The following is a 17,657-nucleotide window of genomic DNA, read 5'->3' as shown; positions in this document are numbered from 1 at the left end:
AAAGCTGGCTAGTCTCGGATTTCGCTCAAACTTTGAGGGACACTTCTTTGGGGTCCTAAAGGAACAAATTGACACACAATTAATTTTTATAACCACTGGTTTCGGACTGGTCGAATTTCGAAGTTTGAAAAACGTAATTTTTAGGCTTACCCTATTATAGCTGTAAAATGTTTCTATTAGAGATATCCTTACATTCGATATGGCGTTTTAAAGGTAAAAGATAGTATTTGTTAGTTTTTTAATAAGCTGATGCGGTCTGATGTGCGCTAGTGCAAGAAAAAAAGATACGCTTTTTCTCCACTTAACTCCCTACATTTCGCCAATCTCCTTGGCATCCTCAGGGGCAGAATCTTGTATTTTATAAGACACAAACAAAGATAATACATAAGAGACAATATCATAAAAACATGTATAAGTGTCACTTACATTGAGAAGTTGGAAAAAATGTATAATCTAAAAACATTAAACGATAACAAAAACATTTTTTAAATTTGAGTCACATAACATAATTTATCTGTACCATCAATGTCAGGTACATTTGTCAGACTGATTTGTTATCATAAACATAACAAATATGCTGCCGCGATTTCGTCGCTATCTTCCTTTTTGTTTATTGTTTTTTCTCTGTTTTTCAAAATATGTAGGCTCTCCAGTGTATATCTTGTTCTCTCTTTTTTCTCTGTGTCTAAAATTCTGGCGTTTTGTATATCAGCTGTATGCGCATGTGTCAGTATATGTTGCGCAAGAGCTGTACCGCTTTTGGTTCTTCTTATATCCGATTCGTGTTCTTGTAATCGCACTCCTAGTGGTCTTTTTGTCGTTCCAATGTATATTTTGTTGCAGTCGTTGTTCTCTCCTCCGTTGCATTTAATTTCGTATATGACATTGTTTCTATGTTGTGATTCTATTTTGCTTTTCGTTTTGGTGTATACAGTTGAGAGTGTGCAATTTGATTTGTGATATGTCTTGTTTGTTCTTTTAAGTTTTTGTTTAGCTCTTCTGAGAATTTTGGAATATATGTGATGCTGTGGTATCGTTTTGTCTCATTTGTTGTTTGCGAAAGGGTTATTTGTTTGGACTTATTATTCATTTCTTTGGTTTTTTGTTCAATGAGGGTATTTACTAAATGACGCGGGTAGTTATTATATATAAGCACTTTGCAAATTTTTTCCTTGTTCGATTCCGTAAATTGTTCATGGCTAAGGGTTAAAACTTTATTTATCATATTTTTGGCTGTATTGATTTTGTATTTTTCGGCTGGGCTGAGAGAAAATTGATTATTCTGCCTGACGCTATAGGTTTCGTGTACCATTTGAGAAAAATTTCATTGTTGTTTCTGTGTATAAGGACATCAAAAAACGGGATCTTTTGGTTTTCTTCTTTTTCCATAGTAAACTGTAATTTGTTATGATACTGGTTGAAAGTGTTCAGAATAACCTCAACGTCGCTTTGTTTTACAATAGCAAAAATGTCGTCTACATATTTTACTATAAACTTTATATTTATGTTGTGAAGTTTCTTTAATTGTAAAATCGTGGCATCGAGTAAATCGTCCATGATTACGTCCGCTATTGTCGGAGATAGGGGGTTGCCCATGGGCATTCCAAAGCTTTGCGTATAAGTTTTGTTATCGTACATGAAATAGTTATTCTCCTTCAGACAGAAGTTCAGTATTTCCAGAAACTTATTTCTCGGTATGTTTGTTTGGATCTGATGAAACTTACTCATTATGATTTTGATAGCAAGATATGTGGGTAAGTTAGTGAATAATGACACCACATCGAAGGATACCAATAAGTCGTCTTCGCATATTTCAACCTTCTCCAACCTATCTTTGAGTCTAAACGAGTTTTTTATATTGTACTCGTCCGAAATTAAGTCGTTCAGCAATTTTCCAACAAATTTGGACAAACCATAGCAGGGAACATTGACCGAGGATGCTATTGGACCTAGAGGTAGATCCGGCTTATAAGTTTTCGGTAAGCCGTACAGTCGTGGCGCATTAGGTGCTGTGCATGTAAGTTGCTGTTTGTCTTTAAAGTTAATTAGTTTGCTTTTGTAGAGTTCGTCGACGATATTGTTGTTCTGTTTCTGTAGCTTGTTAGTTGGGTCAGTTCGGGCTACTCTATAAGTGCTTTTGTCTCCAAGCAACTTATTCATTTTCTCCCTGTAATCAGCTTTGTACATGACCACTGTTTTGTTTCCTTTGTCGGAATCCGTTATGATAATATCATTTTTGTATTGTTTTAAAAAGCTTTTTGTTTTATTGAACGTTGCGACTATAAATTTGTCTACTGGGTTGTGCTTTATGTTACGTCTGTATTGATTTATTCTGCTGCTTAGGCGACATCTCTCCATTTCTTTCGTTCTCTCATCCTCAATTTGTTGTATGACTTGCTCAATCTCAGCTATGATCTTTAGCGGTTTAAAGGTGGTATTAGTAGTACAAATACAACTGCAATCTTTAGGTATATGTATGAACAACAATTGTTTTATCAACAAAACTGACATTCAATTTCCGGAGGACGTTAAATGGTTGCTCTCTCTTGGTAAGAAATTTACACTACCAACTACTAATACCACCTTTAAACCGCTAAAGATCATAGCTGAGATTGAGCAAGGCACACAACAAATTGAGGATGAGAGAACGAAAGAAATGGAGAGATGTCGCCTAAGCAGCAGAATAAATCAATACAGACGTAACATAAAGCACAACCCAGTAGACAAATTTATAGTCGCAACGTTCAATAAAACAAAAAGCTTTTTAAAACAATACAAAAATGATATTATCATAACGGATTCCGACAAAGGAAACAAAACAGCGGTCATGTACAAAGCTGATTACAGGGAGAAAATGAATAAGTTGCTTGGAGACAAAACCACTTATAGAGTAGCCCGAACTGACCCAACTAACAAGCTACAGAAACAGAACAACAATATCGTCGACGAACTCTACAAAAGCAAACTAATTAACTTTAAAGACAAACAGCAGCTTACATGCACAGCACCTAATGCGCCACGACTGTACGGCTTACCGAAAACTTATAAGCCGGATCTACCTCTACGTTCAATAGCATCCTCGGTCAATGTTCCCTGCTATGGTTTGTCCAAATTTGTTGGAAAATTGCTGAACGACCTAATTTCGGACGAGTACAATATAAAAAACTCTTTTAGACTCAAAGATAGGTTGGAGAAGGTTGAAATATGCGAAGACGACTTATTGGTATCCTTCGATGTGGTGTCATTATTCACTAACTTACCCACATATCTTGCTATCAAAATCATAATGAGTAAGTTTCATCAGATCCAAACAAACATACCGAGAAATAAGTTTCTGGAAATACTGAACTTCTGTCTGAAGGACAATAACTATTTCATGTACGATAACAAAACTTATACGCAAAGCTTTGGAATGCCCATGGGCAACCCCCTATCTCCGACAATAGTGGACGGAATCATGGACGATTTACTCGATGCCACCATTTTACAATTAAAGAAACTTCACAACATAAATATAAAGTTTATAGTAAAATATGTAGACGACATTTTTGCTATTGTAAAACAAAGCGACGTTGAGGTTATTCTGAACACTTTCAACCAGTATCATAACAAATTACAGTTTACTATGGAAAAAGAAGAAAACCAAAAGATCCCGTTTTTGGATGTCCTTATACACAGAAACAACAATGAAATTTTTCTCAATTGGTACTCGAAACCTATAGCGTCAGGCAGAATAATCAATTTTCTCTCAGCCCAGCCGAAAAAATACAAAATCAATACAGCTAAAAATATGATAAATAAAGTTTTAACCCTTAGCCATTAACAATTTACGGAATCGAACAAGGAAAAAATTTGCAAAGTGCTTATAAATAATAACTACCCGCGTCATTTAGTAAATACCCTCATTGAACAAAAACCAAAGAAATGAATAATAAGTCCAAACAAATAACCCTTTCACAAACAACAAATGAGACAAAACGATACCACAGCATCACATATATTCCAAAATTCTCAGAAGAGCTAAACAAAAACTTAAAAGAACACAAACAAGACATATCTCTGGCGTTCAAATCAAATTGCACACTCTCAACTGTATACACCAAAACCAAAATCAAAATAGAATCACAACATAGAAACAATGTCATATACGAAATTAAATGCAACGGAGGAGAGAACAACGACTGCAACAAAATATACATTGGAACGACAAAAAGACCACTAGGCGTGCGATTACAAGAACACTAATGGGATATAAGAAGAACCAAAAGCGGTACAGCTCTTGCGCAACATATACTGACACATGCGCATACAGCTGATATACAAAACGCCAGAATTTTAGACACAGAGAAAAGAGAGAGAACAAGATATACACTGGAGAGCCTACATATTTTGAAAAACAGAGAAAAAACAATAAACAAAAAGGAAGATAGCGACGAAATCGCGGCAGCCTATTTGTTATGTTTATGATAACAAATCAGTCTGACAAATGTACCTGACATTGATGGTACAGATAAATTATGTTATGTGGCTCAAATTTAAAAAAAATTTTTGTTATTGTTTAATGTTTTTAGATTATACATTTTTTCCAACTTTTCAATGTAAGTGACACTTATACATGTTTTTATGATATTGTCTCTTATGTATTATCATTGTTTGTGTCTTATAAAATAAAGATCCTGCCCCTGAGGATGCCAAGGATATTGGAGAAACGTAGGGAGTTAAGTGGAGAAAAAGCGTATCCTTTTTTTCTTGCACTAGCGCACATCAGACCGCATCAGCTTATTAAAAAACTAATACTATTTTCACACAGACGGCTTATTGAATAATAAAGGCAATTTTCTACATTAAGACGCTTATTGAGCTCAATCTTCCCTACAAAATTCGAATCTATTATTATTTCATTAGTAGCTAATCGAATGCCTAATGAAGTCAAAATCACAATGCAACTCTGTTGGTAGCGTTCCGCTTCCGTTTCCGCTTCTTAGTTTTTGGTGTGGTCAGTGCTTAAAAATGTCATTTGTCAAAGCAAATGTCATTGTCTGCATAGCGGAACGGTACAAGGTGGCCGCATCGAACAGCTGATTATAACCTTTTTTATTTGATTTGATACATCAACTACCGGCGCAGTACGATTTTGACATTTGTCCATCGAATTTACAAGTACATGGGATTTTTTTTGTTTGTAGGTATGTCACCATGCTTCCTCCTTGTATCGTTCCGCCATGATTGTCTGTCTCATCCTTCATACTAATCGAGCAGTTACTTCTGTGTGAAAGCAAAAAATTTACGATTTCATTAGCAGGTGAAATGAGATCATTAAGTTTCTGTGTGAAAACAGTATAACATTTATAAAAAAAATCCATAAAGTGGTCAGCAAATAAATATAATAAAGATAGTATTTTGTTTAAAAATAAATAATAAATCATATGGCGAGTATCTAGAATTAAAAACCTGGTACTGAAAATACGTAATTGTTATCCTTTTTTTGTAAATTTTAGCTGGCTCTGGCGTCTTCATTGCTTCAAGTAGCCACTCAAATTTTTTCAGAAATTAAGGGTTCATATCCTAGAAGAAAATAACTCATCCATCGGCCAAAAAACCCACTCCTTATAGATGTATTATTTTCTCGAAATTTGTAAGTTTTCAAAAATCGCGTTTTCAGGCTCTAAAACGAACGTGTTTCTCAAGAGATAAAAATACGAATTTCTCATGGACTCCAGTCCTGACCTTTAGCTTTTAATACCTCAACATTTCGTTTCGTTATTTTCATACTAAGGGCCTCTGCGGATCGATTTTGTAAGGCATAATCTTACAAATTTTTTTTTTTCAAACTAATTTATACGAACTGTGTTTCAAAACTCATTTTATATAAAGTTCTATTAAATAAAGAGACACTATTTTTTTGTTGGTTTTTTGGCCTTTAATTTGTAAAAAGGTTTGTAATTTGTCGAGCTCGAGGCCATATAATATTAAATAACACACAAAGAAAACTTTTTATTTGTATATGTTATATATTGTCGTTTTTTTATTTATCGATATTTCGACTTCAATTAGAAGTCATCTTCAGGAATCGTTGGATGTCGATCTGGTACAAATAAAAAGTTTTCTTTGTGTGTTATTTAATATTGTATGGCCTCGAGCCCGACAATTTACAAACATAAAGAGACACTAATTTTCGGTTCTGGTTATGTTGTGAATCAGTTTTGTCATTTGAAATCACAGGTTAATATTTCGATTGGTCTAATTTTTTAAGTCGACTTAGTATGTTTTGACATGTGACCACTTATTTATGTATGCACATTAGGGTAATTGTCAATAAATAAGGACTAAAAAAGTGCTTGTATCAAGTAATTTCTCAACTTGTATACTTTGTTTTAACCAGGGATGCACCTTAACGTTAAGCTAATCGTTTATCAAAAAATTTCCACCGTTTCCGTTGAAACACTTCGAAATATTATCGATAAAGAAATTATCAAGATAAATTGTATCTCGTTTTTAACCGAAACGAAAAGCTTTCGTTAACGTTAAAAACGTTAACGAAAACGTGATACTTTATGTTTGAATTGTGCTGGCAATGCTATAGCCATGGTGAAGCCGTAAGGTGGCAACAACGAGCGCACATACACACACAAACTCTATGTAATTTGTTTGTGTAATTCGTTGGTGGTAATGTCAAAAATACTCTGAGAAATGTTCGTACTGTCAAAATTCATGAGAAAAGTTGCAATCAGCTTGGATAATGCTTTCACCTTTAATGACTCCGCCATCAATCAGCTTTGCCAGCATAGTTTGAAATTAATAATCAACATAAACGATTTGATTTCGTTTTGATATGGCAGAAAACGAAACGAAATCATTTCGTTAATTTGACGATCTTAACGTTAATAAACGAAACGAAATGACTTCGTTTCGTTTATTAACGTTGATTATCGTAACGAAATGATATCGTTTCGTTGGTTAAGCATGCCTGGTTTTAACTTAAACACTGTCAAATTTAAAAAAAATTACAAACATAGCGGTTTTGAATAATTCGCGTATTTTTCGTTAATTTCTGTGGTTTTCGGAATCGTGTTTTCTGCTATATATAATATGGAGTGCTCAATCGGTTTATTGCTGCAAGAAAATTTCCATAAACTAAAATTTTTACGGTCGTCGGAATTAATTAGTGATGATATAAGTGAAAGCGATAATTACTTATTAATGAAACGAATTCAAGCAGTTTGTTTTAATAATATCTGTACCTATCATCATAAAAAATATGTCGATAACTATTTTTTTTGTTTGGACTTAGTATGTTTTGACATGTGACCACTTATTTATGTATGCACATTAGGGTAATTGTCAATAAATAAGGACTAAAAAAGTGCTTGTATCAAGTAATTTCTCAACTTGTATACTTTGTTTTAACCAGGGATGCACCTTAACGTTAAGCTAATCGTTTATCAAAAAATTTCCACCGTTTCCGTTGAAACACTTCGAAATATTATCGATAAAGAAATTATCAAGATAAATTGTATCTCGTTTTTAACCGAAACGAAAAGCTTTCGTTAACGTTAAAAACGTTAACGAAAACGTGATACTTTATGTTTGAATTGTGCTGGCAATGCTATAGCCATGGTGAAGCCGTAAGGTGGCAACAACGAGCGCACATACACACACAAACTCTATGTAATTTGTTTGTGTAATTCGTTGGTGGTAATGTCAAAAATACTCTGAGAAATGTTCGTACTGTCAAAATTCATGAGAAAAGTTGCAATCAGCTTGGATAATGCTTTCACCTTTAATGACTCCGCCATCAATCAGCTTTGCCAGCATAGTTTGAAATTAATAATCAACATAAACGATTTGATTTCGTTTTGATATGGCAGAAAACGAAACGAAATCATTTCGTTAATTTGACGATCTTAACGTTAATAAACGAAACGAAATGACTTCGTTTCGTTTATTAACGTTGATTATCGTAACGAAATGATATCGTTTCGTTGGTTAAGCATGCCTGGTTTTAACTTAAACACTGTCAAATTTAAAAAAAATTACAAACATAGCGGTTTTGAATAATTCGCGTATTTTTCGTTAATTTCTGTGGTTTTCGGAATCGTGTTTTCTGCTATATATAATATGGAGTGCTCAATCGGTTTATTGCTGCAAGAAAATTTCCATAAACTAAAATTTTTACGGTCGTCGGAATTAATTAGTGATGATATAAGTGAAAGCGATAATTACTTATTAATGAAACGAATTCAAGCAGTTTGTTTTAATAATATCTGTACCTATCATCATAAAAAATATGTCGATAACTATTTTTTTTGTTTGGAAAACAATGCTGTGATCCATTGAATATCCATAAAACTGCTATTAAAAAGTCAATTAGAGAAATTACCATAACATTTTGTGAAAAAAAATGAAATTTTGAATCCCATACCGGGACGAGCAATTTGCTCACGCTGCATTGAAAACTTTAGCAAAGCACATTTTCAAGACATTAATTGGGAAGTGTCATTTGAACCTCCATATGAGGCACTAAATTCACTGAACAAAATATGTTCAATTCTCGAGGAATCACCAATTCCGCCAATTCAAAAATTAAGTATGCCCCAAAGAAAACGAATAATCGATGAAAAAGTGTATCAAATATCAAGGAAGATACGAAACAAGTTACAATCATCTTTTGACGTCGTTAGATGTGAAGAAAAGGTGAAGGCTAGTGACTATGATTGTCACAATTTAAACTATTTGGAGTTGATTGAAGAAATGAAAAGTAAATTTAAGGCTTCGTCAACGTTCGATGAAAAATATCAAATTTTAACTTTATTACCAAGGAAGTGGACAATTTCAAAAATAAAGACAGAATTTGGGTGTAGTGAATATCTCATCAAAAATGCTAAAAAAATTAGAGAAAGGAGCGGAGTATTAGGGAAGCCTCCAAAAAAAGAGAGTGGCCATCAGCAGTTGAAAAGTGAAACAATTGTATGAAGATGATGAAATAAGTAGATTAATGTCGGGACAAAGAGATTGTATAACTGTACGTGACGATAATAATGTAAGGTCTAAGGAACAAAAACGTTTGATCCTATTAAATCTTAAAGAAATATATGAAAAATTTAAACAAATACATCCACTGCTAAAGATAGGATTCTCGTCATTTGTTTCACTGCGTCCGAAGAACTGTATATTAGCTGGGGCAAGTGGCACACGTTCAGTGTGTGTTGTTTTGATCCATCAAAATATGAAGTTGATGTTGATGGCGTGCAAGGCTAATAAAACATACAAAGAATTACTTAAGAAAATAGTTTGTGATTAATCGCGTGAAGATTGTATGTTATCTCGTTGTACAATATGTCCAGGCACTGATGTTATTGATTCTGACATATGCGACGAATGTGAACTTTCATCTGAAATACATTTTAAACAATGGGTAACTACTGATCGCTGCAATTTGGTAACTGTAGTAAAAACAATTGAGAAATTCAAGGAACAGTTAATAGCTTTAAACGCTCATCATTTTATTTCAAATAAACAATCTGAGTACCTAAAGAATTTCAAGGAAAATTTTAAAGATAATACAGAGTGGATAACATTAGTTGACTTTTCTGAGAATTATTCGTTTATGGTACAAGATGAGGTGCAAGCGTTTCATTGGACAAAAAAATCAAGCTACTCTTCACCCTTTTGTGATATATTTTAAAGAAGACGGCGTACTTAAGACACAAACTTTCTGTGTGATTAGTGATTATCTAAACCACCATACTGTATCTTTTTTTCACTCCAAAATATATATATTTTGGCATTACGAATTTACCATTTCTTTTAGTCTACGACGACATTTATTTTTTAATTGTCACTAATATTCTACTAAACTAGTCATATAACATACAACAATTTGTTTTTGAAAATTCAACTTTATTAAAATTTAAAAAATATCAAAATAAATGTAACACATAAAATTAATAGTATCAGTGTAATGGCCTGACTATTTGGTGAACCCTAGAAGGATCGCGCGGGAGCCCCTGGACTGGACCCCAATAGGCCCCGGGAGGATCCGCAGGGTGTCCCAGAAATTATCCATCAACCGCCCCCAAAAAACCCCACGAATACTCCCCAAAATCATCTCAATATTACCCTAAGAAGCTTCAGAACTACACACGAACTGTTTACGCATATGGGTATATTTTCAGGGCATCTCGATGGTTTATTTTTTTATTTTTGGATAACTGAATAAAAACTAAAATTTTATTGTTATTCCATATTTTGTAAATAAGGAATAATAACTCAACTCTTTATTCAAATTTTGCAAAAATAAGAATGAGCGGTTATCATCAATCAGAATATTTTGAATAACGAGAAAATGTTATTCTTTATTCAAGAAATGCTTGAATAAAAAAAAACATGTTATTCATCACTCAAGTTTTCTTGAATAAATTTATTTTTTATTTTTTCGTCAATGGTTATTCAAATTTGTTGATAACGCCCATCCCTGGTTCAAACCCCGGGAAAGCAACATCAAAATTTTAGAAATAAGGTTTTTCAATTAGAAGAAAATTTTTCTAAGTGGGGTCGCCCTCGGCAGTGTTTGGCAAGCGCTCCGGGTGTATTTCTGCCATGAAAAGCTCTCAGTGAAAACTCATCTTCCTTGCAGATGCCGTTCGGAGTCGGCATAAAACATGTAGGTCCCGTCCGGCCAATTTGTAGGGAAAATCAAGAGGAGCACGACGCAAATTGGAAGAGAAGCTCGGCCTTAGATCTCTTCGGAGGTTATCGCGCCTTACATTTATTTTTTTTTTTCAATTACTATAATCTATTTTAAAAAATCTCTAAAAATTTCTTAAAATAATTTTTATTGACATTTATCAATTTCATATTGAAATTAAAATCATATGACAATTTCATATATACTTCAAACGAATAACGGACTCAACTTTTCATTCCTTATCAACAACTTGGACATACATTATGCAGAGTACAATTATATATTGAACATATATTCTGCATAATACAAGTTTTTAATTTTTGAATGATTGTGCACACAAAGTTGCCATCTACTATCATTCAACCTCATTCTAATTTTTCCAAAAACATAATTATAATTGACAATATTTTACAAACAGCTATTAAGTTATTTTTAGCCTCAACAATATAGCAATAACAACAACTAAAAATCAGTTATCAAGTACATCAAATCATCAAAAAATTGAGTACTTACATCAATACCAACGTAAACTTAATACAATTACATAAACACTTTCTCAAAATTCTGACAATTAAAAAACAAAGAATTACAATATATCTACAACACAAAATTCAAACGTTTTTCAAACTATAACAAAAATTCTTACAGTAATCAATATTTTTTTGGGTATGCGTAGTGGAACTTTTTTTTCTGAGCCCAGATCCTATCGAAAAATCGATGGCGCGATATCGGGTTAACATTCGTCCATACAAATCGACCCACCCTTTTGCACATAATGCATAAGATTGAGATAAACGCATCTATATGAAAAACTGAAGAGACATAAATCGAAAATAAATTTAAGTACTTCAATGACCGAATAATAATATAATTCCATAATACAGATCATATATTATAACCAGTTTTTGTTTTCATATTGTGGCGAATTTTAGCATCACTAAGCTGTTAGTAAATAAAGGCACAACAACAATAAAGCAAGCTGCCACTCTTGTGTAAATGAATACATAAATTTAATCCATTTACGCACGTACATAAAAGCTGAGGAAGAATAATTCACGCACACACTTGTGGTCATCAGTCGGAGTAGTTGCTCACACATACACACGCATATATGTAGCTCAATTACCAAGCAGGAGATACAGCTGTTCTAGAAGGCGAAACGTCTAGATATAAAAGCAGCGCAAGCTGAGTAGTTAGCAATCAGTTTGATTTAAACACGCTATCAGTTGCGAAGTGAAGTTTAATTGTGAAGTATAATTGTACTACTCCCAACGTAGTCTAATAAAGACCATTTTGCAATACAGAATATTGGAGTGATTTATTCAACAGTTTAGCGATTCGAACGTTAGCAGAAGGTTTGGAATAAGCGGAATTTCCCAAAAATTCGTTACAATATTATGTAAAGTGCTTTATCGTTCTTTTACATTAAATAAACGAACGTCAATTTCTTAACTTCTTAGCAAATTTTATTTATCAGATATTTCTTTCGACTATTTCGAGATTCAATGAATAATTCCATTAATTGGACACGAATATGGCTTATAATTATCATAAAATTATGTGAGAAATTGACTATTTGTAACATTGACGGTGTTCTTCATAAATACATAGCTCATACATATTTAGAGGTACTGCAACAAGAAAAACAACTGACTTCGCAAGCACAAGTCAATGTTTATGATAATCGTAAATGTTATTCTTTTATTTCACATTAAATAGCGATCACAAATAGTTTTCATATTAAAGAAATGCATTTAAACACTTCTGTCGTTTTTATAATTGTTGATATTATGGACATTGTATTCTTTATAAATTTTCAGAAATGGTGTCAGCGTGGAGGGAGCTACACACAAGCAAGTGGTAGATTTGATCAAATCTGGTGGAGATTGCCTCACATTAACTGTAATATCAGTGACGCAGCAAGTAAGTGATAGTTTTATTTAGGTATTTACAGTGATGATCACAAAAGTAGCAGTTAAAATATTTAATAATTTTTATCTACTATTCTCTTCTTTCATTCATTTTCCTTAAATTAGGACAAAACTTAAGTCAATTCTATAGAGAAAACTATGTAAACGAATTTCGAAATTTTGAGAAGAGTTAATGAAAAATTTTGATTTAGCTTTAAGCTTTGTTTAAAAATTTTGAAAATGAAGAAAATAGGAGTTTTGAGTAGCTTCAAGATTTAGCTTTAACAGTGCTTCGCCCCATTCAATGGGCACGACCACTCAGAAGTTGTCACCAAAATCCTGTTTCAACAGGGAGATGGGTGTTAGAGGCGTAGGTTCCACATTAAAATTGAAAAGATGGTTGGTGTCATGTGGGAACACATCACATGCATGACATACATTACGTATGTCGGGGTTGATTCTGGACAAGTAAGAGTTTAACCTGTTACAGTATCCAGAACGAAGTTAGGCTAGGGTGACTCGTGTTTCCCTTGGTAGTGTGCTTCCTTCTTCTGCAAGGGTGAGATATTGCATATTAATAACGGGGTTCACAGGGCGCGTCCTGACAAAGGCGTTTACCGATTCTGTGTGGATTTGGCTAAGGGCCTGCTTATGCTTGCCTGGATCACACGGCAGTGTTGGCAGGTGCCGGATCCCGTCATAGTGCTTTAGGAGATGTTCCCTTAGTCCCCGTGGAGGCGGTGCTAAATCAAGCAGTTGTTTGATAGGATGTCCTGGTTTGTGACAATTAAGCAAGAACTGTTTGTTCAGCATTTCATTGTGCTCTTTAATATTGAGCTCTTTGGCCTCACTAGGTAGATGGTGTTCGGGGGTAATAAGGAGACATCCGGTGGCAATTCTGATTGCAGCATTTTGTGTGTTTTTTTAAGACCAGGCGACCGTATGCTTCCCACGGCAGCCGGTTCTTCGTATTGGAGCGACTCGCGATTTTTTTCCCGCCCAAGGGCCGTCATTTTAGTGTAACCACATTTAATTTGTTGCGTCCCTCCCAGAAATTGTCATCCTCGGAGCAGCCCCTTGCAGCTGGAATTCTCCATACCGTCCTGCTCCGGGAAGGTATTGGACCTAACCCCGATCCCAGACTGTAGTTCTGCTGCATATTTCGGAGAAGGATTTATCTTAGACGGTCTAACTCTTGTCAGTGTGTCACGTGTAAAAGATGATTGCATCGTTCGGGCTCTTCTGGGTTAGAACCCAACGTTCGTCGCCCCCGAAACTTCTATAAAACTTTTGTGGCTCCCTGCTGTTCACGTCCAATGACGTCCCGCGGTTCACTCAAACGTACCTCCGCCACCTTCTAGCAGCGACGCTGCTCAGCAGTCCACATCAACCGTGCGCTGCTGTTCGCGCCCAACGGCGCTTCTACCTAATGCGGCCGCTACAACCCATCACTACTAAGTTTAGTAAAGATATATCGATTTTTGCTCAAGTTATCGTGTTAACGGTCGAGCGGAAGGACAGACGGTCGACTGTGTATAAAAACTGGGCGTAGCTTCAACCGATTTCACCATTTCCACAGAAAACCGTTATCGTCATAGCTATGCCCTGGAGGCGGTGCTAAATCAAGCAGTTGTTTGATAGGATGTCCTGGTTTGTGACAATTAAGCAAGAACTGTTTGTTCAGCATTTCATTGTGCTCTTTAATATTGAGCTCTTTGGCCTCACTAGGTAGATGGTGTTCGGGGGTAATAAGGAGACATCCGGTGGCAATTCTGATTGCAGCATTTTGTGTGTTTTTTTAAGACCAGGCGACCGTATGCTTCCCACGGCAGCCGGTTCTTCGTATTGGAGCGACTCGCGATTTTTTTCCCGCCCAAGGGCCGTCATTTTAGTGTAACCACATTTAATTTGTTGCGTCCCTCCCAGAAATTGTCATCCTCGGAGCAGCCCCTTGCAGCTGGAATTCTCCATACCGTCCTGCTCCGGGAAGGTATTGGACCTAACCCCGATCCCAGACTGTAGTTCTGCTGCATATTTCGGAGAAGGATTTATCTTAGACGGTCTAACTCTTGTCAGTGTGTCACGTGTAAAAGATGATTGCATCGTTCGGGCTCTTCTGGGTTAGAACCCAACGTTCGTCGCCCCCGAAACTTCTATAAAACTTTTGTGGCTCCCTGCTGTTCACGTCCAATGACGTCCCGCGGTTCACTCAAACGTACCTCCGCCACCTTCTAGCAGCGACGCTGCTCAGCAGTCCACATCAACCGTGCGCTGCTGTTCGCGCCCAACGGCGCTTCTACCTAATGCGGCCGCTACAACCCATCACTACTAAGTTTAGTAAAGATATATCGATTTTTGCTCAAGTTATCGTGTTAACGGTCGAGCGGAAGGACAGACGGTCGACTGTGTATAAAAACTGGGCGTAGCTTCAACCGATTTCACCATTTCCACAGAAAACCGTTATCGTCATAGCTATGCCCTTACCAAATTTCACAAGGATTGGTGAATTTTTGTTCGACTTATGGCATTAAAAATATTCTAGACAAATTAAATGAAAAAGGGCGCAGCCACGCCCATTTTAAAATTGTCTTTTATTTTTGTATTCTGTTGCACCATACCATTACTGGAGTTTAATCTTGACATTTACTTATATACTGTAAAGATATTAAATTTTTTGGTAAAATTTGACTTAAAAATTTTTTTTTTAAATTGGGCGTGTTCGTCATCCGATTTTGCAAATTTTTTTTTAGCGCACATATAGTAATAGGACTAACATCATGATATCTTCAACGACTGCCAAATTACAGCTTGCAAAACTTGTAAATTACCTCCTATTAGAAGTGGGCGGTGCCACGCCCATTGTCCAAAATTTTACTAATTTCATATTCTGCGTCATAAGGTCAACCCACCTACCAAGTTTCATCGCTTTATCCGTCTTTGGTAATGAATTATCGCACTTTTTCGGTTTTTCGAAATTTTCGATATCGAAAAAGTGGGCGTGGTTACAGTCCGATTTCGTTCATTTTAAAAGCGATCTGATTGCCCAGGAACTTACTTAACAAATTTCATTAAGATACCTCAAAATTTACTCAAGTTATCGTGTTCACGGGCAGACAGACGGACGGACGGACATGGCTAAATGAATTTCTTTTTTCGCCCAGATCATTTTGATATACAGAAGTCTATATCTATCTCGATTAGTTTATGCCGTTACGTTATGCGAACAAAATTAATATACTCTGTGAGCTCTGCTTAGATGAGTATAAAAATACAAGAACCACAACATAATGTGCAATTGCTTTTTGCACAAAGCTCCTGACAGAATTGAAATGTTTAATATTTCATTTAGTTCAAAACGCTTCATTTGGTACCTCTCGAGACATTTTCGGACGTGATAAAACTGCCGACCATTTTGTTAAGCATTAGTACTCTAGCATTTTTAAGTGCAAAATCCCATACAATTTTATATGGAAAAAGTATCGCATTTGTGCATGGTTTAAAGAACGAATAATACTAGTTATTAGTTTGATAGTTTGTTTTAACTTCTTATGTAAAATTTTATGGAGCGATTCGGGGAATAAAGGTTGAAAATACCTGGTACCCTATTATGTGAACACATTGGTTGAGCGCTGCCAACTCTCATAGTACTGATCCGGATCATTCCAATGAGATTTGGTCGTGATCCAGAGCTCGATGACTCAATGGAACGCTAGTTAGCCTAGGTAGGGAACTAGGTAGTCTGTTCTTTTTATGCTCGGGTTTTCAGCTTAAACTCCAGTTAAAGCTGACTAGTGTTCAACCCTGCCACTTCGGCCGCTTAAGCTGAGATAAGCAGCAAAATTTTGTGTTGTCGCATTTGTGTGGCAAGGTTAAACTCTAATCAACTTTAACTGAAGTTTAAACTCGCACTGGAAAACTGGGCATAATTGTGTTAATATTGTAATGAATTTTTGGGGGATTTCTGATTATTATGCACCTTCTATTAACGTTAGAATCGCTGAACTGTAGAATAAATAACTCCAATATTCAGTATGACAAAATGGTCTTCATTTACAACTCTACTTCACAATTAAAATTATCGCGTAATTGACTGATAGCGTGTTTAAATCAAACATATTTCTCCCAAGGTCTAGATTTTTCACGAACATGCCTTCTGAAACAGTTGTATCTGATACTTGGTTATTTAGCTATATGCGTGTGTATTTGTGAGTAACAACTTCTGCTCTTAGCTGATGATAACATGATGTGTGATTGTTATGTGTATGTGTGGCTGCTTGCTATGATCTATTCATGTACATAAGTATGACAGCTTGCTTTATTATTGTTGTGCATTTACTTAATAACAGCATAGTGATGTTAGAAATGCTAATAATCGCCGCAATATGTATCAAAATAAAATTTTAAAATATGTACACAGTAGCGATATTTCACAAGGGGAGTTTAGGATTTGTGCGAATAATCTGACGTCATTGCATTTGTAAATTCATAAGTTATTTTTATAATACGGCTATGCATTTACTACGCCATTTAAAAATGCACAATGTGAAGAATCAACGCTATTAGCAGTTAATCAGCAACCCAGCAAACATTAAACCATTGTTTACTATATACATACATAGTTTGGCAGCTTAAATTGAGGTTATGTAGCGAATTGAGTGGAAGGCAGTAAAAGAAGGCAGTCGAATGAAGTGAAATGAAGGACAGCAAGATGAACAGAGTTGCATTGCATCATTGCATAGCTTCAATCTTTGTATCAATATTACAGATAAAATTTAAAAGAGTAACTAAATAATTAAATATAAGCAAAATTTCTCTTTTAATTACTGCAAATAAGGTGACCCAAAGTTTATGTATGTTTAAATATTCAACTTAATTTTCTAAAAGATTTTTGTAATATGGCCATTAGTGATGTTCGTGTGTGTGTGCTAATTTTGGTAATTCTATACGACAGCATGACACTCTTAATACACATCTGAAAATATCGAGAGAACGACTGTCAAAGGACGCGTTTTGGACTCATATTCGCGAATCCTAAAACGAAAATAAAAAAGGTTGTGAAG

The 17,657-nt window shown here is 35.2% G+C and overlaps 1 protein-coding gene across 1 annotated transcript in view; it reads left to right on the top strand.

Moving 5' to 3' along the window:
• Snx27 (sorting nexin 27) overlaps positions 1-17,657 on the top strand; it is a 60,476-nt gene that overhangs the window by 27,427 nt on the left and 15,392 nt on the right. The window contains exon 3 of the mRNA XM_067786287.1: positions 12,508-12,610. Within this exon, the coding sequence (XP_067642388.1) occupies positions 12,508-12,610 (103 nt within the window). The remainder of the gene's footprint in view (positions 1-12,507; positions 12,611-17,657) is intronic.

This window comes from Eurosta solidaginis, chromosome 4 (genome assembly GCF_040869045.1).
Source record: "Eurosta solidaginis isolate ZX-2024a chromosome 4, ASM4086904v1, whole genome shotgun sequence".
Classification (NCBI taxonomy): Eukaryota; Metazoa; Arthropoda; class Insecta; order Diptera; family Tephritidae; genus Eurosta; species Eurosta solidaginis.
This window is presented reverse-complemented; position numbering and strand designations above follow the sequence as displayed.